A 23,388-nucleotide genomic window follows, 5' to 3' on the forward strand; every position below is an offset into this window, starting at 1 on the left:
AGCTGTAGGATCAAAAACTTACCAGACAGACACAGTTCAAATTAACCAAACAAGTCAAATTCAAACAACTCAGTTCTGACTCACAATATATCTCCTGGACACAAGTTGCAGCAAACACAATGCATATTGCATGCTTCACACAAAACATAATGTAATGGCAACAACCCAAACAACAAAACAAAACAGCCACAAACAAATTCATTTAAATAGATAAGCTCGTACTTGTAACAAACAAGTGGGGAAGATGCACACAAATGCCAATGAAAAGACAATTTCAAAAAAAAAAAAAAAACAAGGAAAGAAATCATCTGTGGCGTGTGCAGTCAGGGTGAAAAAATGGCATATGGAACATTTATTGCAAAACCCAAAAAATGAACAAAATCCAAAAGGTTATTTCAGATAGGAGAGCCTCCACTCTGCAACTTCGATGGCTTTTAGAAAGCATTGCCACACTGGGCCCAGGTGTTGACATTGTTATTGATGGAAAATGGGACACAACAGCTCTCCAATGCCAGCAGATAACACCTACACCACAAACAGGCCAACAGGAAGGCAACGTGGAGTGGGTCATCACACTTAACTCACAGATACTAACCAAACTGGCTAAGGTTAGCTAAAAACTCACCACAATGAGGTCTATGTGGTCATAATTATAGTCCACAAACCACTTTGCAAAAATCTGATGTTCGCATGTTCAAATTCAAGAACCAAATCAGAGAAGCTCTCAACAATGAGAAAACACACTCGTAACAGCAGGTGACGCTGTGACTTTTGAGGGGGCAAGACATCTGGTCGCCATGGTGTTGTGATCCCACAATATCCAGTGCCCACAAACTATAACAGTATTATTTAATGAGTCAAACAAATACTAAACCTTTTTCCTCTGTCTGCTTTTAATGCTGGTCCGAGTGCCCCAAACCCATTTGCTCTCATATTGACATTTGCTAAATCAGTGACAGAGATGCTTGTGATTTGAAATATGAATGCATTAGAAGTGTTTGACAAGCTAACACACTTAGTTGCTATGCGTGAATCACTGGTTGGCCAGTAACAGTGCATTAAATTTGAATAACTTTGGTTGCAGGCCCACTAGTTTCGCAACGTGATGCTCAGTAGAGACATGAACTGAAATGTTGCGTAATGAAGTCTTATTCTGGTGTTTCCATGATGTAGACTTTAATTACAGGGGCATGTATATTGAGGAATGTTTATACATGCTCTACATATATGTAGTAATGATACTATACACTGCACTGTAATTAGCCTGTAGGATCTCTTTAAAAAATGTTAAGAAGAGATGATCCTCCTGACGTTAATATTCTGCTTTAGCCCTTTTCTTCTGTATTTCTGTTTGTTGCTGTCTCAAGACAAATTTTAACTTCCTAAATTCAAAAATATAAGCAATATATTAAAACCACACTCTACTCTCTTTGAAGATGTTCCACATGTGGTGTTGCTCCAGGGTGGATGGCAAATTGTAAACTCATGGCAGTCTGACGCTAACCCAATATATAAATCTGATTAGGATTCGAATTAAAGACTCGATTTACCACATCAGAAACTTGATATCCTACATCTGCCTCACAGAGTTGTTTATCCCTGTAGCACCAGATTGAAGTCACTGCATACCATTTTTTTTTAACTCTACCTACCATATGGAAGCATACTGTAATTTTCACTACTATTTTTTGATCTTTGTGTCCACTCCATTCCCTTATATACTTTTTAGGCAGATGACAGTTAAAAGTTAAAAGTGAGATGAAGCATCTGATCGGAGATCGGAAATCCCCCTGAAGTGAGACGCCCAAGCCTCATATAAAATTTAGGGGGAATCCAACGAAAACGGAAAACGGTGTGTCAAAACAAAAGTGAGGTCAAAACAAAATCGTATTAATATTTGTTTAAGATTAGGCACAAACTCTTCTCATTCTTTCCTCCCACGGTAAGTGCTATGAGAGACCTAAAGGGTTCAGGAGGCTGTTCTGAGAAGCTAACAAGAGGAGCGAATGTCATTCTGGCTTGAGTCTGACTCGCTGTAATTAAGTATTGCACTGTTTGCCCTGCAGTTTTGGACCATGTGAGTTGAGTTATTAAAGTATGCAGACCACAGGGGCCCCTTGCTACAGTTAAAGGAGAGGGGAAGGCTGTGTTGTCATCGACTAGCCTACCTGTGTGTGCATTTAGCTTTAGATACACTTATGAGGAGAAAGTATTCCAGAAATGGTAAAGAAAAGTACATTTTAGATTATTATAACGCTGGTGCTTAATCCTTTAATTGAGTATAGTTTAGGAATGCTGTGTTGTACTTAAATCACTAGAGTGTAACTTACCAAAAGCTCTGAAAATATCAGGAATTAATATGTTGATGGTGTTCCACAGATTTTGTCTTACTGTACTGGCATAAAGTGTCTCGTGGCAGCATCTCATAAATCAAAACTTTTTCAAACTCAGTCTTCCTTTGGTTTCCTACTTTGCTTTTTATGTTACACTGCTACTCCTGGTGTTATTTTTGTACTGTCTTTATTAGCAACAGCAGCAACCTAGTTCTAGTATCTAATCAGTAAAACCAAAAAAACAGTTGTTGCAAAAATATGCCTTCCATCTGCACGGTGTACACGGCTGCTGAAAACAGTACACACTGCAGAATATGCACAGAAATGTATTATATGCAAAAAGATACATTTAGGGCTTCATGTATCGATTGATCAATCAAATATTTATTTCAAACATATAAGCAACAAATTAATAAACAAGAAAAATGAAGAATATCAAATCAGTGAAGAGCATCACATTCACACGACCATTTCCTTTTGGAAAAGAGGAGGATGACTGCATTGATTCTTGGCAAGTCACCTCTATAGGGAGATTAAGTAGGTCTTTCATGGTTAAAGTTTCATGACAGTATTGGGAAGATGAATGTCCACACTATAAGTACAAATTCAAGTATGTACGGAAAGAGTAGCCCTAATGTTAAGAATCACCCCTCAGACTGGGCATGGCTGTATCCTCCACCTGGTGTGCTTCAGCCTGCTTGCCCTGTGTTGGTTTTGTATGTGAGGTGTTGATGAAAGAGTGCTGTCAGTTGCTAGCCGGGGCCGAGGGAGCCTGATGCACGTGTTACTGAGACATTCCTGTGGTCGGCTTGGATTTTCCGTCAGTGCCCACACCCCCTTTTACATACACACATGCTACTTTATACAAAGGCATGCACTGGTCAGTTGAACATAGCACGCACACACTTAATCACACTCAGACACACATGATATTTACCACATGCGCAGTTATTTTGTGAACCATTATGCAAATTTAAGTTGCTTTAAAATGCCAACTTGGAATGATGTGGTTGGATAATTTATATTGTATTGAGCTGAGTGTTTGACTGTTTTGTGTGTGTGCATGTTTTTTAATGAATTAAAACAAAATACAGATGCATCCGCTGACAGTACTAAATCAACCTCTGTCTTGCCGCAAAGTACAAAGTGCATGCGTGGCAGCCTACATATGAATACGCTTGCAAACACTTATAAAAAAAGAGTGTCTGTCCTCACTGAACCTAAAGGGCCCAGCTTTTTCTCAAGACTTGGAAATACTGGTTCGATCAGATGAGATTCCCACAGTAATTTGACATAATCCAACATTTAAAATGACAAGTAGACTTATTAAATAAATACACAAATTATATTAGAGGGTTTACTGGCAGCAGTCTTGCCTTAGCCTGCCTTGACTACAATAACAGACAGGTGGTGTGTCACACTGTTGGCCTAAGGCACAACGAACACATGAGGTTCACTCATTACAGATTTTTTTTTTTAATGAATTTCTGTGGTTTGTGTAACATAACTATAATCAGTGTTTTGATACTGAGGAAAACCATGAGTGCAAAGCATAGGTCCTCACTCTTTTAATAATTAAAACCTAATTTGGCTTGCTGCCTTAAATTTCTTTAAGGACACACTGCAAACTATGCCAAGATATGTCAAACTTAGTCAACTTTGGCATTTTAACAGATTTGACTAAAGACATGGGAACAGATTCTGTTTTCTTGTGACAGGCTGCACATAAAAAGTGCCTAAAGGTAAAGTTTTAAATAGTTTCTTTGCTATTTTGTCTGTTTTATGTAGACACGACACTGGTTCATCCCTTGAGTTAGATGCCTTTTCCTGCTTGAATGATTCATAGGTCAGTGTTAAGTGGATTACCAACATTAAATATTAAATTCAGTCAGGAACCCTCAAGACCATTTTGTAAAATTACCAGAAAAATAAATGGAATGGTTAAGCCCAAAATAGGCCTAAAACTTAAAGAATATTAAAATTACAGTTATTACCTCTAATCTTTACTAGAAATGCTGATGTACCTGTTTAAAAGGCACCCACTTGCTCATGTGTTCAAAAGATTAACTCAAAAAGCGAAAGCGTCTTTCCACTGCCTCCAGATAGCAAATACAAACAAAAAGTTCTTTTTTTGTTTTCTCAAATTTGAATGCAAAACGTCCCATGGGAAAGGTTAACATCATCAATTACTCCTGATTTAATTTATGTCTACATTCCATTCAGTGAAATGGGAGACCATTGTACAGATTAGTGCCTATTTTGCTACAGTTTCTGTGAATGCTCTGTTGGCATAATCCACAGTGAGAAAAGGAACAATGAGCTTGAGTGTGCACACAGGAACTGTCTTTGAAATACTAATAAGGCTTTCTAAAGAGAGTGCGTATTGTCTGCGCGTGTGTGTGTACGTGTGTGCGTTGTTGTATACAAGCTGTGGCTGGATTCCCAGAAATCGCCTAAATGTTGACGCATGAGGGTCTCTGTCAGCGAATGTGCCACTTCCTGTCTGTTTTTGTTTGTTTTAGTGTATATGGCTTTTGCATCTTTTACCATCAAAGAACATACTCATAATTGATGAAACTGGATCCACTCACATCACCATTCTTTAAATAGAATGGCGCTTCATAAACCTGTCATTAGTACCTGGGGATCTGCCCAGTCCGCGAGCTGCCTTCCAGTCCTCACTGAGGCCTTCCCCAAAACCGCCGTCTAGATCTCCATTCCTGGATCTAGCTTTATTCCACCTACTGTTTTCCTTCAAGAAACAATGTCTTGAAGATGTGGTCCGTGCTAGTGAAATGAAAAATGAAAGAAAAACATGGCAAACTTTACGCAAGTCTGCGCAAGACTTGTACACTAACAATAGTACAGTGCTGAACTTTTCTTTTTTCCCTGAAGGTTCCTCTGGGGTATTGTTGTGGTTCCCTTTGAAGGGTTTTCCAGTCTTTTGCTTCACTGATCACCAATAAGTCCTGTTCCCAGTGCACAGCTGAGAGGAGTCACTCATAAAGTTCAAACACACCCTGCAGCCACTCTGTGAATCAGAGGCACAATTGTACCACAGTTTTCAGCCGCAAGAAAAATCTAACTAATCAAGTGAATAATTTATTTCATTCCAGCGCATGCTGCACAAGGCTTCATCTTGTGATTGCAGCTTAGATAGATGCTAAAGTGATATCACTATTTCAAATATCAAGTCCATGATGTTGTAGTTGAGTCTTTTCTCCGTTTGGAGCCTTTAAGTCATTTTACTTGCAAGTATTTCAGACTTTATGCAACATCTACTGCAATCCTGCCCCTCCTACAGAGGATCCAGGATCTTTCTCGCATTTGTTTTAACAGGCTTTTGGGTTCAGTTTTTCTTTATGTAGTCTGAGAACAAAGGTTGTACAACCTTAGAAAAAGATGTTTGAGACTGTATGAAAAACCCTGAGCAGACCTGATGGCAACATTTTTCAATGAGGTGTTCTCGTAAGGCTTTTATATCATGCCAGAAAATACAACTGGAAATAAATAAATAAGTCGAGGCTAATAGAAACATTAGCAATGAGTGTGCAAATGTCTCCAAGACACATAAACACTTAAGCATATAAACATGCTCTTCTACACATGGTTTATGCCTTTTTCTATGTTTACACTCCAGTCAGTATCTCTGTTTCAAGCTTCCTATTGCACTCAGATGATTTCTTATGCCACACCTGCAGCAGCAGGAGCAGCAGCTTGGATCCTTCGTGAGGCTCTCTGACTTTTGTCCTGTCGGACTTGGCCATTTTTGTGATGATCCATGTTAGGCTTAGACTATTTTTGCCAAATTGCTGTTTAAGTTAGTCATTACAGAGCCATTATGGTATAAATCTAAACAACAACCTATGACAAAATGTTCTAAATTTGCCTCATGCATGTAGTCTGGTGCTACTGTAGGTGACATATTTGAGCGCAAGCCTTGTGCACACATGTGCCTGCTGCTGTGTGTGGATGTGAGCCATGCTTCGTGGAGTGTTTTGTTGCTCAGGACTTGTTGCTATCCCTGAGGCTTACGTCACCTGACATGGATTTGACTGCTGTTTCCGTGGCACTCAGTCGCTGGCCAGCTTCACTCCTGCAACTGTCTTTTTTCCATTCATTACTCAATAGCTTTTCAGATAAGTGGTTTTTCAAGTTTCACAACTCTGGTCTCATTATCTTAATCGTGACATCTTTAAGTTAAACACGAATTCATTTGAAAATACTTTCTCTTCCTATGTGGTATCATAGCCTATGAGATCAACTGAGATGAGAGGGAAGAGCTTATCTTTGTGCACAAGATGTGGTTTGACAAAGCACTTTGGCTTGTGGGGTAATGACAGGCAAGCAGTCCAGGTTCACGGCAGTGCAAGTGAATAGCTTCCTCTAGTGGTAAAAAGAAATAATTGCAATTCTGATTGAGATCAAATTCACTGCAAGTACAATAAAAAAAAAATTAAAAAGCATAAATTATTAGTAAAGCAAAAATATAAAGACTCATATGTGCTTGTCTGCTTTCAGGACATCAATGTTTGCATCCTAGAGAATTACCCTGAGTGCTCCAACCCAAGGGTTTTCTACATCATCCCCTACTTCTGTGGACAGCATCCTCAGTGCAGGTATTTATGAGATTTTGTCAAGTTGCATTACAAAAGCTTGGTAATATTTCTTTCCAAGTAATGCTACTCTAGTGCAAACTTTCTCTTGGTCTTATTTTCCTTCTGTCTCACACAGAGAGCCAGGAGTATGGGCTTTGGAGAGGGCCAAACAGAATGTGCTGGAGAACTACCTCCTTGTGGGGATATTGGAAGAGCTGGAGGACGTTCTGCTCCTGCTAGAGAGGCTCTTACCTCATTACTTTACTGGAGTACTCAACATCTACAAGAGCCCTGGTAGCTGCACCTTGTGATATAGAATGTTTTATGTTGTCAGAGTATCGAGTGAATGTTTTCCTACACAAGACAATAAAAAAGTCTTTAGCATGGTAACGTGATCAACGTAATTAGAATGTGAATAGTTTTGCGGGTATTTTGTCACAAATTTGCATAGCCTGGTAGTGACCGTTAAAATGCTCTAACTTCCACACAGGACAGAGTTAGTTCTCATGATTTGATTTATGCATACCTTTTTTTTAATGAGGTTCTGATCACAAGATACAGTTTATCTGTTTATTTTGAATGTCATAAAAATGTGCTATTACATGATTTGGGGTGATCTTTATTACGAGAAATATTCAGTGACTTCATACAAAAGGTAGCAACACCTTTTGTATGTGATTTATCAAAAATATCACCTTTATAAGAGCTGCAATAAGAGTTAGGTAGCACTCTTAGCACTCATATGGATAGCAGTCAAGATCCTGTGACTTCCAGATACAGACAAACAAACTGGTGATGGCTAACCAACAGGGCATAGTAGTGGTGGACAAGCAGAGCAAGAAGGCCATGGTGACAGATATAGCTAGGAAGAAATACCAAGAGCTGCATGTTATTTTTGTCCAGCTTAGCGAACCGCTTGTCATGATGACTTAGTAGCAAGATATCTAAATAGATGAGGTGATATATGAATCATTCACATTAAACAGCAATCACTTGCTACTTAACTGGAAAAATAAGTGGCTTAAGATGATGATATATGATATAGTTATTAAGTAATTTCCTGTCTAAATAAATGTGCTTGAAACTTTTTTTAAAACATTTTGATTTTAGTCTTTGCTGAACTTTGTTTTTTTGTCTCTCCATCATTTTGTTGCAGATTATAGGAAAATGGGAAACATGACGGGCACTGTGCGTAAACAAACCCCCACTTTAGAGGCCCTGCAGGTGCTGTATCACCACATGCGCTATGAGTACGAGTTTTACAACTTCGTCCGTGACCAGTTCCACCTCACGAAGAAAAAAATCGGCCTGAAGTCTGTTTCCAAACCCCCCGCCTATTCAAATGATTTCCTGCGGCAACTGGCCCTTCGAACCCCAGAGCCTCTGGATGAAGACGAGGAACTGGAAACGGATCTGGAGGATGCAAATAGCTGGCTGGTTCATCCCTAAGGGATGCTCGATGAACATTAGACGCAGCCACGTAACGGCTGCTTAGCTAGGACTGGCTAAAGAAAACTGTACCCTGAGGACAAAGGGGAGGAGTTTCAATCTTTCAGCGTCACCCAGAGAAGTGAGGTGCAACTCCCAAACTGACAGGCTCAGCACTGAAGACTGTAGAGTTGAGAAACTGGATGGACAAAATGCTCTATTTATAAATTGACCAAGGGCAATGGGAAATAATATTCAACTCAATCTGCTTGACTCAAGTTTTCCTTTTTATAATTTGGGCTTCTTTTTGGGTTCGTTTAAAAACCGTACTGTCGCTGTCATCTCCAGGGAGAGATTAGTGCAAGATCTGGACAGCTAACTGTGATTGGAAATGTGCTAAATGTTATCGCCAGGTTGTTTACTATAGGAGAGGAATTAAAGGCATTTCCCAAGACAGATTACTACTTTATGAGAGGTTTGATGTCCTGAAAGCTGGATGTTGTTGTGAATTTTAAAAAGTGCCATAAGCCTTTTAGGTATATTAGTCTTCCAGGACTGTTGTCAGACCTTATTAAGGGTTCTGGGATTTGTGTGGCAGAAAGTTCTGTGCACAGCTGGCAGAGTTGTGACATAGTCAGTTCATTTGTTTTAGTATTGGTTTATAACATTTTGTGTAATTTTGTGTAATTTGTTAAATACTATTAGGTGTAAATGAGGGTTAAACTGCGAGCACTCAAGTATGAATTCAGAGAATTCCAAAAGTGTGCATGAATGATTGAGTTTGACCAAACAAGCTGTGTATTTTAGCAAAGATTTATTAGTTGGGACAGGCTATATGTTGATACTGTAGAGTGAGTTAAAAGCCTTTATGAAGCCTAATTTGTATTCCAAAGTTTAAAAGATTGAGCTTGCCAAATAGCAGTTTTTTTTGCAAAACTGTATGAATACACTGCACTTTGTGTTAGGTGACATTTCCTTAACATCTGCAGCAAAATGAGGGATTTGGTCACAACTGAATGCTGATTTGCCTGTCATTTCAACTCAGATTATTTGCTGTTTAAGGGTTTTCTGTATATTAATGTTATCATCAAAGTGTGTGAAGTGTTACCAAGCCCAGTTAATACTTATTTCTAATTATCCAGCAGCTCCACAGTGCTTTTTCATCACAGATGTTTAAAAAAAACAATTAACCATAAGCTATTACGTGACTAGACATTTCACTCTACCATCTTAATCTCTGTTCTGCGTATCTTCATCATTATGTTCCGTGTTTTGTTTTTTGCTAGTTTTATTTATTGTTTTCTATTCATTTGCATTCCATATAAAATTCTCAGGAAGATAAAAAAAAAAACAATGTTTAACGCCCACATTTTTTTTTTGTTGTTGTTTATGCTGGTGGCTATAAAACAATTTTCGGCATTTAAGGGTGTCTAGAATGAACAATGGACAATGAATGAACAACTAACAAAGACCGTCAATAAATGTCCTCTTACTATTGCAGCTATTGCCCCTGTTTTACTTAAAAATGGTTTTGATACAGAAAAAAACTTACTTTTTACAGACTTATTATGGTGACTCCATTCGGGGAATTGCTAACTATATGTATATATATAATATGTATGCATTTTTTCCAAGAACCTTTGTTTAAGAGAGGGCATTCACTCACTGACCACTTTAAAAAAAGTGGCCCTTAAAGACAGAAAGGTAATTTTGGGGACGTTGAGGCATGTTGTTGGTACCATGATGTTTTGGGATTTTTCCCACACCACCACAGGGTTAACAGAGTAGAGTCAGAAGAAAATGGAAAATATCCACTTGGCAGCATTTCTCTGGGTGACAATGCCATGCTGATGTCGGAGGTCAGAAGAGAATGACCATACCACTTCAAGCTAAGTAGCTGTGTAACTCGGGGCATGAGTTACTATACATACCTAGCATGCAGCTATGTATGCACAAGAGTATTTATTCTGGCATGTCAAATCTTGAAGCAGATGGCCTAAAGCAGCCACACCAGGTGCCACTCCTTTGAGCTAAGAGCAGGAAACTGTGGCTACAATTCAACAGGATATTGGAAGAATGTTGCCCGATATCTTGAATTCTGCTCAGACATTTATGCTAGGACGTAAACATCATGAAAACCATCATGATCTATACCGACTTATATCAATGGTTCAGGCCACAGATGGTGTTTAAATGGGGGGTGGGACATTTTCTTGCCGTATTCTGGGACCTGAACAGTGTTTAAATGCCACATCTTACCACTGCTTTATGAGCACAATGTGAATGTGTGAATATTTCCAGCACCTTGTTGAATATATGCCACAAATAACTAAAGCTGTTCTGAACACAACAGGCGCTCCAACCGAATACTAGCAAGGTGCACTTAATAAAGCGTAAATAGTCATCACTCATTGTAATACTCAAATGGTTTTTTTATTTAAATCTTGAAAAATTAGAGTGACAAAATGTTTTTGGAAATATCCACAAACACTCGTTACATTTTCAGAATTTTGGCACATCGTCAACAACAGGAGATAATCACTTACATGAAGCAGATTGATAACAACATCCTTACATCCTTACTCACTCCATTTAGCCCAGTAATAGCCCCCACTCTATTTGAGGCACCAGTATCACGCCAGAACTGGAAGTTCACGTTAGAAGAACTCATGTTTAGTACTTTTCCATACACATAAGCACACACACATAAAAACTGGTAGTTTTCTCCTGAAAAGTTGAACACAGAGGACCTTTATGTATTCGGTAATGGCGATGGGAATGTCACTGTGGCTGTGGGACTTCCCCTTCACCATCAAACACAAAGCTGTTAATGTATATAGGCACCGTATCCTCAGACCTGCTGTATTATTTTTGCATTTCCAGCACCAAGTTCAAACTTTCCTTATTGACAAATGGAAGGAATTCACTTGCTCCTTTACCGAGGTTTATAAAGTCTCTTCTCTGTATCACTGTAAAACTGTGCTAACTAAAGCCAGTTCATATGAACAGAATGAAAAAGCCATAAACCCCAGTGTCAATCCTCTGCATATTTATTGTAAATCAAAATAAGACGAGGATGCTATTAATGGAAAAGTCCATACTGTTGATTGCAGACCAGTCACCAGTTTTAGAACACCAGCCGCTGTTCTTTTTCTCCTTTGGATTAATGCACCATAACTGTAACATAATATTGTAAATCAGGTATATACAGTACATCTCCACAGTGTTGTGGTCCATCCCTGTATTTGGTCCAAACATCTGGAGATCATATTTGACTCTTGAAGACTCTATAAGGTACTATTATGCTTCTTTTCTTGATCTGCCTAGCGTCTGATTGCATATAAGCGCATATAAAAAAATCTTAACTTGACTGTTCTACTCAGTTATACCCACACATGCACACAGATTAGATAACAAAGGCATGGTAAAGCTATGGCATCTTAGACAAGATGAGCAATTAAAAAACTCCTGCACACTGTTATTGTGATCGCCGTAATGTTTATGGGTAATTAGAAAATTCATTAACCTTTAATAAAGGTCACAATAATAGGAAGAAGAAGACCTAATAAAGGTCTAACAATGGTGTGCAAAACTTTGCTCTTTTGTTACCTTTAAATATTTGATCTTTAACAAGAGGCAGTTGAGGATAAATCCAGTGATAGATTCACAGCAAAACTGATGTCCTGAGATTAAAAGGAAGCCTTAAAAGGCAAGTTGAAGGCACTTATTTAATATTAGAATAATACATTCTAGATACACGACATACGATTTATTATGGTATAAAATAACCAAGGCACTGCCATGATCTGGTCAGATGGTCGGAGATGCCAAAAAATGTGCAGCAGTTTAGCTTTGATAACTTTGTTTTAAAGGATAACTTGGTTCAGTACAGCTGGAGTCTGATTTTAATAGTTTTGGTCATCACTTCTTGTCGGTAATATAAACACTGTGGTAAGAGCAGGAGGATACCCGCTGAAACACTGCTTGAAAGAAGCCCAACAGGGCAAGAAACACCTGACGACCTAACATAAAAATCTGCTTTTGTTCTGCCTATAACTACTAAAACTTAATTTGATTTAAAAATAAATAAAGTCTTTCTATTGTCTGTCCTGTCTGTCTTATTTGTAGCTGTGTTCCAAGAAATTTGAACATTTTTTTAAGTACAAAGTTAAAATCAGTAATAGGAATTATGATCGAAACTACAAAAAAGACTCAAAGTATGCTTTCACAAATTACCACACATGGCACATGATTTTCATTGTTTTGTGATGTTTACATGATAGAGCAGAAGATTGTGAGGAAGTTCTCAAGCCTCCTAAAATATCAAGCTGTTGGTCACTTTACAGAACAAAATGTCAACAAAAAAGTCACTTCACAAGTTATCATAAAAACTTATCTTTTCTTGTTTTTCACTTTTTTCCAACCATCCTATTAATCGATGTCGTTTTTGTTCGTCTCTCTTCCACAGCTTGTCTCCTTGTGTTTAGATCTCTGTGTTCCCTGAAGTGTACGGCTCAAGCTTTTGCTCCATGCTGGTTCAGCTCCAGTCTGTCGTTCATCTTGCTGGGCTTACGTCCCAGAGATTCAGCCTCTTCCAAGGTGGTTGTCAGAGGTTTGCCAAGGGTCTCAGGCAGAAACAGTGCGAGTACTCCAAAAATTAATGCCAGGATTCCTACAATAAGCTAAACACAGGTTGTGATTGAGAAAAAGGGGGGAAATCTTTTAATTTAGCAGTGCTGCCAGGGTAAACTTAGAAATAAACTATGATAAATGAGAACAAATGGAAGTTGACGGCTAAAACATTAAATGCATTTCTATACCTGAGGTAGGTAGATCCAGATGTCAGCCAGGTAGACACAGAAAGGGGCCACCACACTGCCGACACGGCACATCATACTGCCACTACCTACTGCCAAAGACCTGGAGGAAGAGCAGCATTACTCCCTCTGTTAGAATTAATTAAAAGTCGGAATATTACATTGATTTCAGTTTTTAAATTTAGTTCACAGGTCTAGCTAGTTCTAAAGTGGAAGATTCAAACATGAAACTTTGCCCTTAATATAGCAGCAAAGTACAAACCCCTATTCCAGTAAAGCTCTCAAGAACAGAATGCAATGATTTCCAAATCAAATCAACTTTAACCTGAAATTATGGTTGTATATGAATGCATGAATTTTCTGTTTCACGTATAAAGAGTCCTTTAGTTTTTGCAATATGAAAAAATAACAGTTTTAGCAGTTTTAGCAAACCCTTAAAACAAAAACAAAACTCTTTAGCGTGCTTACCTGATGATAGTCGGGTAAAGCTCGCAGGTGTAGAGGTAGATGAGACCAAAGGCAATCGCAATAGCAAACTTTCCTATCATACTCAGAACAATAGTTAGGATCTCTATGTCCTGTAGAAATGAAGAGAGAAAGAAAAACAAAGAGAAAGATTTCAATTCAATTTAGCTTTAGACACGTAGCACCAAATAACAAAACGAAATTCCAGGTGCATATACTACTTTTAAAAACTCAAGAAAGCACAAGTAAGTACTTGTACTTAAGTACTTGTACACCTGATTGCCCTTGCTCATCAGAGACTTAACGAACTTAATAAGTGTTGCTCTGTCAGTCACTATAATTTAATTCATTATTATACTCTCTGACAAGTTCTGATTGTGTGTCAAACATGCCCTTGACTTAAAACATCCATAAAAACATACATGTTAACATATAACATGGTAACTAAGTGAAGAATAAGCTTGAATGTAAAATGAAATGTATTTGATTATTAATTCCCATTGACTACAAAGCAGTGTATAAACTGTATACAGCCAAGCTATCGTGTGGTTTCTATTAAGAAGTGCTGGAAACAAACTGGAACTTAATGAGACTGCAACTGGATTCATGACAGCTGGAATGAACAGGTGTGAGTAAAAGGGTCGCTACTGCCGTGTCAGCAGGGTTGCGACGCAGAACTTTAGACGTGTCCCCTGTCTCCATGCTGCTATTTTTTTTTCCATCTTTCACTGTTTGCGTGGCTCCTAAGATCAAAGGTCATATTTATTTAAAAATGAAGTACCAGCTGTTTGCCAGCTCATCCATGAACAGTGCTAATTTGGGTCAGAGCTCAGAACACATGTTGGGAGCTTCAAGTGTCGGATCTCATTAGTACTGGTCAGTGATCACAAAATACATCGCAATAACAGTCGAGTTCATTAGAGTACAAGTACTTTAAGTAACTCTACGCTATATTTATTCTATCTTGTAAGCAGTAGCATCACTGTCACATGTGTAAAGCTCCACATGCAGTTAGGATGCAGGATTACAAGCATGGCTCATTTGTAAGAGTTACCAAGACGAAGCCTCTTCCCTCCAAAAAAGACATGGCGGTATAGCTTAGGATTGCAAAGTTGCCTCAGAACTTAACACATGTTAGAGAGAGTTTCTTAAAGTACATGTACTTGTACAGTTTGGACTGTCTGATTTATCGCCTTGTCACTGGGCTGGTACTGTTGAACTCTGACACTTGCACCTAAAGATGACTGCAGATTTCTGTGAACAGCTGAACTTTTTTTTGGTGGTGGGGGTGGGGGTAGGGTGCATCTCTGTACGTACAGCAGGTACCACAATAATGAGAAAACAGGCGACCGCGGCCAGGAGCAGAGATGGGGCACACGTCTTCTTCCTTCCAATCCGATCCATTGCAAAACAGCCAACCAGATAAGAGGGGAGCTCCACTGCACCTGGAAACAACCAACCACAGCCGCTCTCTGTCAGGGGTTATCACTGGCACTGACAGTGACATTCTATCTGGAGGACCTAAATAACCATCTGAAAAGCTGCCTCCCAGATCTGCTCTTCACTGTGCCTCTAATGGAAGTAAATGGGGATCACTCACTAAATATTCCTCTGGCAATTAAATGATCAAGATTAAAAATACACTTTCTGTTGAGCGTGAAGATACAAGACAATTCATTTAAAACAATTACTTTGTGACTTGAATTAACATAATTTACAATTATATTTCTAAGCAGTCATCCTGAAACACATTTCAGCAGTCATTTTGATGTTAACATCAATTTCAGTGATGACCTAGACATCCAATCTGCATGTTAAGAATCAACAGTCAAATCTGAAAAAAAAACCTTCAAGTTTACTGTCCTGAATGGAAATCTACTGGAGAGTTGTGAAATGCAAAAAACCCCCAATAAAAAACCCCAAAACAAGCCAAACAACATCATTATCCAATCATGCTTCTAGACTCATGACAGTTTTAAGGGAGAGGTGGCAGAAATATTCTTCTACTCGACCTCTAGGTAAAGATGGAGGTAAGTGGACTTTTTCTTGGTCGACTTGGTTACACATTTGGTTATCTGCCACAATCTTTACTCTTATCTAATGTCAACAATTTCCCTTGTGGGATTAATAATCTACCTACCTACCTATCTAAGTCACAGCTAGTAATAAATTCTGCAAACTTATTTTATAATTAAGTGATCGTACTGAGTCAAAGGTTAAATAAAATCCCGTGTTTTCAAATAGCATTACATGAACACTATATCAGTTCAACTAAAAGATGTTTGTTAGACTGTAAATCCTATTTTCTCAATCAGACAGAAAACCACGAGGAAGCCATTTAGCTTAAGGATGGAGCGCTGCTATTTTTGTTGAGTCCTCGCAGACTGATTTCACTCTCGGTTACATATACAGAGCACTAAACAAAGCAAAGTAGTGGAACATATCATTTTTACTGTGTTTGAAATTTCCACATAAGGTTCTGCTCAACTTAGAAGTAGCAAGAGTTGTTTTTAGATTAAACAGATGAACTAAATCATCTCCAAACACTCTGAAGTAGAGTAAGAAGCAGATACACTATTCTACATCTGACACCAAAGGTAAAAAAAAAAAAAAAGTGACAATATGATCACAATATTAAGTACATGTTTATAGTTTTGCAATTTCAGTACCAAATTCCCACTCATGTGACAATCACTTACCAGCAAGGAAGAGGTTAACATACTGGTTTCCTCCCAGATTTACTGAGCCCAGAGAGAAGACGTAGTAGCCCAGACTGCCGATGAACCAGATGGCCCACACTGTGCATGTACGACCGGCCATCCTCCAGCTGCCAAAAAGGTCCACGATGGTCAGCTTCTTCTCAGGCTTGGATGACTGCTCGTCTGTGTCTCCCTTCAGCAGACTTTTGCCATCTTCTCTCTTCCCTGGCTCCAGGAGATCCTCAGCTTTCAGCCTGCATTCAAGGCCGTTGACGCGGGCAATCACATTCAGCAGTTTCTCAGTTTCCTCATAGCGGCCCTTGGCCATCAAGTAAAAGGGGGTCTCGGGAAACTTCCAGCAAAAGAGCAAGAAAGGTGCGGTGCATACGGAGAGGACTATCTGGTAGATCCACCACACCCGCACCAGGTAACCAGTCAGAGCCACCATCATGACGCCAACAGCAAAGGCTGCATGCACATGCATCGATGTCCATGTGCGTACCTTGTTGCCAGTGAACTCTGTTACGTAGACAAAGACCACCACCAGATAGCCACTAGACACCTGTCAAAAGCAAAGATGAGAAATAGGAACTAGTCATTTTAATAGCAGTTTAATAGCAGTTTAATAGCAGTTTTCCACAGAAAACAGATAAAGTGAAAATGTAAAAAAATAAAATAAGAGATGGACAAAATGCCCTTCTAACATGTTACAGATGTTGATGTTGTATATAGTATTGTGCAAAAGTCTTGAGTCATCCATCATTTCTTAATATTTGGTTTCCAAGGAGCTAGACTTTAAGATTTTTAAAGTGCACTTGAGAAACAGGCCTTCTGAAGTTTTTCTTTGGACATTGGCTGCTTTTTCACTCATTTTCAGTCCAGACTTTTTACCTGACCTGGTGGCTGAAATTTTTTTGCGCTTGTTTAATTTGTCTTTGGGAGGTTTGTGGTTTTTGTTTCTTTGTTTGTTAAGCCACTTAACACTGACCTATGAATCATTCAGGGATAAACTGGGGGGAAAAGACAGCAAAGATCTGAAAGATAGATCTGGTCAATCAGTTGATCCATTTACTGTTGGTTACAGCCTCACCAGAAACGGTCTGAGTGGAAAGGTGGCTGTCAAGAAGGCATTCTTATGGAAGGGAAATGGGAGAAAAGGCAGATGTATGCCAAATTATACAAGACTTGAACTGAATTTGAGTGGGAACAGATCTTATGGAGTAATGAATCGAAATTTAAATTTTTTGGTTTAAGTCATCATCAATATTTACAGAGGATGGCAGTTCAGTGGTACAATAGCGACTGTCTGCAGCCATCTTTAAAACACAGTGTCGTGGTTTGGGGTGGCGTTTCAACCAGTGATGTTGGGGATCTTGTCAAAATTGATGGATATTTGAACACCATCAGACTTTGATCCACCATGCAATACCGTTAGGAAATAATGTAATTGCACTTCATTTTTCATATTGGCAATAATCCTAAACCCATTTACACCTGGACAGAAAAAAAAAATCACAGTGGAACACTATTAGTCGTGGATTGGCTTCCCCAGAGTGCTATGGGATCATCTTGATAGAGAACAGAACATAAGACAGCCAACATACAAAGAAGAGCTTTGAATGTCCTTCATGCTGCATGGAGAACTATTCCTGTAGACAACTTAAAGAAATTACTAAAAAGTGAGAGTTCAGGGTCTGTCAAAGAATAAAGGTGGTCATCCCAAATATTCCCTAAAAACTTGTTAGACCTTTGCAGAATCTGTCCTATTTATTGTATTTCCTTGTATGTTAGCTCATGTTTCAATAAACAGCTGCAAATGCTGAGTGAGAGGTGGCTCGAGACTTTTGCACAGTACCATAATTTGTCCACAAGATGGCACTCTGCAGCTTCCCTGCTGGCAACCGTGTTTGAAACGCCCAACAACCAGCTAATCCCTACAGAGTCGGACAGAGTATAAACAAATAAGTAAATAACTACACATAACAAATGTTAGGGAAATCTGTTTTGGAAAATATCGGTCGATATATTGGAATATCAGATTTTTAAATCAGCAAATATCTGTATTAGTCTTTTAAAACTTATGTTGCTCAGACTTTAAATATAAGGTTATGATCATGCTAGTAAACCTGAAGTATATCCTTTGTGTTCAACCTTATGAACTTATGAAGCAAAGAGAAACTGACTGCATGCTCTTGTTGTACACAGTACCAGCATACAACAAATTTATAGTTCATAGAAATTATTTGGGGATATGTCTTTGTAGGTTTGCCGTGTGGTTTCATAGTGTAGCTGTGCAGTATCAGTGTACAAGGGTCTGACTCTATGTGAAAAACAACAGCTGTAACTGAGGAGGACTGGGGGGGGGGATGGTAGAAGACGGAAAGGAGTGAAATAGTCAACAGGGCCCTTTCACTGCTAATGTACTGACATGTGGACTTGTAACCATACAGACCGCCTTCCTTAGGGGTGTTAGTTTAAGCAGATATGAAATAATCTGCATCTAAAGCAAACAAACCCATGTTTAAATATAAAGACAGAAACTAAACCTGTTTGTCACTGTTTGTGTCACATTTCCTTAAATTACATATTTAAGGAGTATTTTTGGTTTGCATGTTGGCTTAGCTGCAATATGCCTACAGGGGGTGTATTCAAGTATATTACCTGAGAACATTAGGGACTGGACAAGAGGTTGTTTAGCTGAGAAACATCCACTGGTGGCTGTTTGCAAGAAGAACATTGCAAATATGCCACTTCTCTTGTCCCACGTTGGCTTTTTATAAAACACACGCACGCACAGGTACGTAACCATTCACAACCGTACCCACCATAGCAAGGAGAAAGCGGAGCACCACAAAGAAATAGTAGTTTCCGGAGAATGCTACAGCTACTCCGAACCCAAACTGACAAACGCTGGTGAGCATCAGAATCTTCACACGCCCAACTCTGGTGGAGAGAAAGAAAACTATGTGAAAAAGAATGACAGAGACAAGCAGACCAATAAAGGAAGAGAAAAGAGCTTGTATATTCAGTTAAGGAATCGATTAAAAGGGGCTTATAAAGTTGTCACAGTCGCACGTGGTTTTAAGTCATTTCGACAGGAGTGCTTGACAGGAATATGATACTTGTGCATGAAGTTACGGAGAAGACTGACTGCTTTCTGCTAAAATTTACTGCTGTAAATGGTAAATGGCCTGATTCTTATATAGTGCTTTTCTACTCTCCCGAAGCTCTTTATATAACAAGCCTCATTCACCCATTCTCACGCAAGCATTTTTTCACTTTTTTGCTCAAGTGCTTTCTATCTAACAATCACACGAATTCGCATTTTGAGAGCAACTTGGGTTTAGTTTCTTGCCAGAGGATATTTGGCAAACAGACTGGAGCAACCACGGATCGTACCACCAATCTTTCGATTAGTAGGTGACCTGCGCTATCTCCTGAGCTACAGCCACCCCTGCACATGTAAATGCTAACCACTCAAATCTGGCTTTGCATTCTGCTCCAGTCATTACCTTCCACTTCTTTTTTTCCAATCTACATTAACTATGCTTTCACTTGTCCTGCCTCATTTTCACTATAATAATTTCTTTCCACTACCTTCTTGACCTAATGTGAAGCCATACGTCCTGAAATTACAACTACATGAATTACAACTACTTTGGCAAGTTCCTTTTTTTTAAAACATATAGTCTATGCCAGGACAGCCCTTCCTGTTTAAAACTTAACTCAAAAAGTGTCACATGGTAACATTTAACCCCTGTCTTTGACTCTACATGTTGCCTGAAAATAACCTTGACCTCATCTTACAGCAGCCCCTGCTTACCTGTCAGCAACGTCCCCAAACACCAGCGCTCCAATCAGCACCCCGAGCATGAATGTGGGCTGGCACAGCTTGGCCAGCCACTCTTTATCACATACCAAGTCCCAGTCGGTCACAATGCTTTGGTAAACTTCGGTGTGGTCATAAACAAAGTTCCCTGTACATTCTTTCACTGTTTTGTTGCCATCGAAGTCATACAAAAAGTGTGTTGGGTTGATGCGAAGGGTGCAGCGGCACCGGCTTAGCTCCCACTGTTCTCCTTCTGCTGTCTTCACCACCAGCGGTCCACTACCTGATTTGAAGACTGGTAAGATTTCTTCCAGGCTGCTTGCCGTCACGTTACCATACAGAACGTCGGTGACGTTGCCGGGCACGCTAGACACAAAAATTGGAGTTTCCACCAGAAAAACTGAGGCCAGGTAGTGGATTCCACAAGCTATGGCCTGGAAGACTGCTGCAAAGTACAGACATGCCTGAAATCTGGACAGAAGGAGAATACAGGAAAATTATTGTGGTGATTTTACAGTATCACCAAAAAAACAAAAACAAAAAACTTCTACAAAGGCAACCTTAATAGTTCAACTTTTAATGGAATCTAAAAGACATTTCCAGGTATCCAACAGCATTATCGTTTCAAGACAATTGCTTTGAATGTAGTAATTTATTCAGAAAACAAGTCTATATCCAGTGTTGGGGAGTAACGGAATACATGTACCGCCGTTACGTATTTAAAATACAAAATATGAGTAACTGTATTCCGTTACAGTTACCGTTTAAAAAGGTGGTATTCAGAATACAGTTACTTTGTTGAAATAAGTGGATTACACGGTTCTGTTGTTCCAGGCGTTACGGTTGCCATGGTTACAGGGTGACGCTCTCTCTCTGCGTGTTTCCTGGGTGAGAGAGCACTTTTTGTTGTTGTTGTGCTAAGCTAATAGGCAGAATGCTACAGGTATAGCTCTAAAGAATGTAGCATCATAGGCAGTGTAGTCCGTGCTCAGTGTTGGGAAGGTTACTTTTAAAATGTATTCCATTACAGATTACAGAATACATGCCCCAAAATAACGTATTCCGTTACATTACTCAATGAGAGTAACGTATTCTGAATACTTTGGATTACTTAATATATTATCATGCTGTTTACAACTACGTGAATGTACTATTGCTGTGTGATTTATTACTGTTACTGAAGGTCTGCGGCTCCGAACCATAGTAAAGGGACCTCTGACTAATACGGTGGGTTCTGTGTCGGGCTCTTAGCCGAAAAATAGCTTTACTTTGTTGTGTGGGTCAACTTTGCTTGCGAGAGACAGAGAGAGGCGTTGAAAGGCTGCTCCAACGGAACTTATTGTTTTCAGAGGAACACGGTGTACAGTCAAGTCTTAATAGCTTACTTACAACTGGGCTCTTCAGGCACTCTTCTTGGCTGCAGTGGTTATTATTATATTTACATGCTTCAGCTCCTGTTTTTGCTCGATGACAGCTCGTACTTTTCCTTTTTCTCCCTCCCTCGCTTGATGAACCAGCATGATAATATATTAAGTAATCCAAAGTATTCAGAATACGTTACTCTCATTGAGTAACGTAACGGAATACGTTACAGAATACATTTTGGGGCATGTATTCTGTAATCTGTAATGGAATACATTTTAAAAGTAACCTTCCCAACACTGTATATATCATAGACAGCATCTTGAGACACCCCTCATGCCTCGGTTTTCTTCCAAGGAGTCAGACTTTCTTGTCATTTTTAAAGTGACTTTGTGCAATAGTTGTCTGGGCTTTCTGAAAATCTAACCATGTTCTTCTTTGGACACTGGCTGCCTTTTTTTTTTTATTTTTTACTGATTTTCAATCCAACCCTTGCTCCTCTCCATCTTCAAAATATAAAGAAATTAATGGTGACTCGCGATTTTAGCAGTGTACCCAACCTGTGTGGAAAGGTAAAACTTTTTTACCAGCTTTTTAATAAAACCCTAAACGTTTTTAGGTTAAAAAGTGGGAAAACAACTTGACTGATGGAGAGGTAGTCAGGTAAAACCAACCCGCACAGAAAGAAATAATTCTAGGTGTGTTTATTAAGTCATTTTGAAAAAGCCTACTAAAAACGAATATATAAACTTTATAGTTTAAATACATTAACCATGTGTCTCCTAAAGATACACAGGCCCGTTTCTAACTGTAATTAGTTATTTTTCAAAATTACAAAGAGGTGACAAAAGTTTCTCTAAGCGAATGTCCACCCCCTTTTTGAAACATGGATATATCTGTATAGGTAAAAAAAAAATACCGTATCATTGCTGTAAAACAAATTACGTCATCTCCCACTTTCAATAGTGTTTGTTTTCAAAATAGCAATGTGAAGTGGGATGTGTAATATTTACGGTTCTAAAGTTGGTGCCTCCTACCACAAAATTCCCCCCACTCAAATAAAGAATAAAGAAAATGTAAAGTTACAACTGACTATAGAGAAAACATGCCAATCCTCACGGTACCTTTTGAAATGTCCGAGCTCGTCGAATACTTTCTCCACAGACATTTTCTGACGGCGCGTTTGTGTGCGGTGGCTCCCGGTGCGTCTCTCCCTGGCGGGTAGCAGCTCCTGAGCGGATCAGCACCAAATAATGAACAGAGGCCTTCACGAAAGCAGGGTGGGAGGGGCAGACACATACACACGGCTATTGACAGACTCGAGCTCCTGGGGCAACTACCTTATAAGCGAGACGCTGGTGTTAAAAAAAAAAACGCCCTCTCTTCTCTTCCCAGATATAATGAAATGGACAACTGCCCCAAATCTTTTTAATTTTTATTTTTAAAACTGAGCCAGATAATGTGTCCTCAAATCTGGACACATGCTCTCTACAGAGTGCAACACCTCAGCGATACTAAAATGAAAAAGTCAGCACAACACTTTTCCAGAATTGCGTCTTTATAATTGGTAACACGTGACTGGGTGGTTTTAATAAATAGACTGGTGTCTTTCCAACTTCAGATTCACTTAAAACCCCCAAATGAGCTGGGAAAATCACTGGTGATGATGATGACGTTTTGGAACTTAAAGGTCTGTATGATGACTTAACATTTGTTTGATGACATCACCTCTTTGATTACATTAGTTTTATCAGTCTAATTTGAACTTTTTGTTGTGGAAATGGCACCCATGATGCATCCAAGGGCTTTTTTTTCACATTTTGATACAAAGTGAAGTAGTGATGAGAGTTGTTTGCT

At 39.1% G+C, this 23,388-nt stretch overlaps 2 protein-coding genes across 5 annotated transcripts in view; one reads left to right on the plus strand and one right to left on the minus strand.

Annotated features, from left to right (window-relative positions):
- The window catches only part of usta (uronyl 2-sulfotransferase a), a 56,943-nt gene extending 47,084 nt beyond the window's left edge, over nucleotides 1-9,859 (plus strand). For both annotated transcript variants that reach the window (XM_005914553.3, XM_005914554.3), the window contains 3 exons: nucleotides 6,855-6,952; nucleotides 7,068-7,225; nucleotides 8,088-9,859. In XM_005914553.3, coding sequence (XP_005914615.1) covers nucleotides 6,855-6,952; nucleotides 7,068-7,225; nucleotides 8,088-8,380 — 549 coding nt within the window. In that variant the 3' untranslated portion in view covers nucleotides 8,381-9,859. The remainder of the gene's footprint in view (nucleotides 1-6,854; nucleotides 6,953-7,067; nucleotides 7,226-8,087) is intronic.
- A 94-nt stretch (nucleotides 9,860-9,953) lies between these two features.
- slc22a16 (solute carrier family 22 member 16) lies at nucleotides 9,954-22,837 on the minus strand. Of its 3 annotated transcripts, XM_042225934.1 has the most exons (9): nucleotides 22,656-22,836; nucleotides 20,164-20,640; nucleotides 19,166-19,283; nucleotides 16,843-16,902; nucleotides 16,341-16,740; nucleotides 14,959-15,086; nucleotides 13,645-13,754; nucleotides 13,180-13,279; nucleotides 9,954-13,041 (listed from the first exon to the last, which is right to left on the minus strand). In XM_042225934.1, exons 1-9 carry the CDS (start codon nucleotides 22,697-22,699, stop codon nucleotides 12,874-12,876), a joined length of 1,605 nt encoding a protein of 534 aa, XP_042081868.1. In that variant the 5' UTR covers nucleotides 22,700-22,836; the 3' UTR covers nucleotides 9,954-12,873. The 3 variants fall into 3 exon arrangements, with proteins under 3 accessions (XP_042081868.1, XP_005914614.1, XP_042081872.1); XM_005914552.3 differs by having other exon boundaries at nucleotides 16,341-16,902; XM_042225938.1 differs by having other exon boundaries at nucleotides 12,915-13,031; nucleotides 16,341-16,902; nucleotides 22,656-22,837.
- Nucleotides 22,838-23,388: the final 551 nt, after the last annotated feature.

Source organism: Haplochromis burtoni, unplaced genomic scaffold (assembly GCF_018398535.1).
Source record: "Haplochromis burtoni strain Fernald_Lab_line unplaced genomic scaffold, NCSU_Asbu1 Contig_8, whole genome shotgun sequence".
NCBI lineage: Eukaryota > Metazoa > Chordata > Actinopteri > Cichliformes > Cichlidae > Haplochromis > Haplochromis burtoni.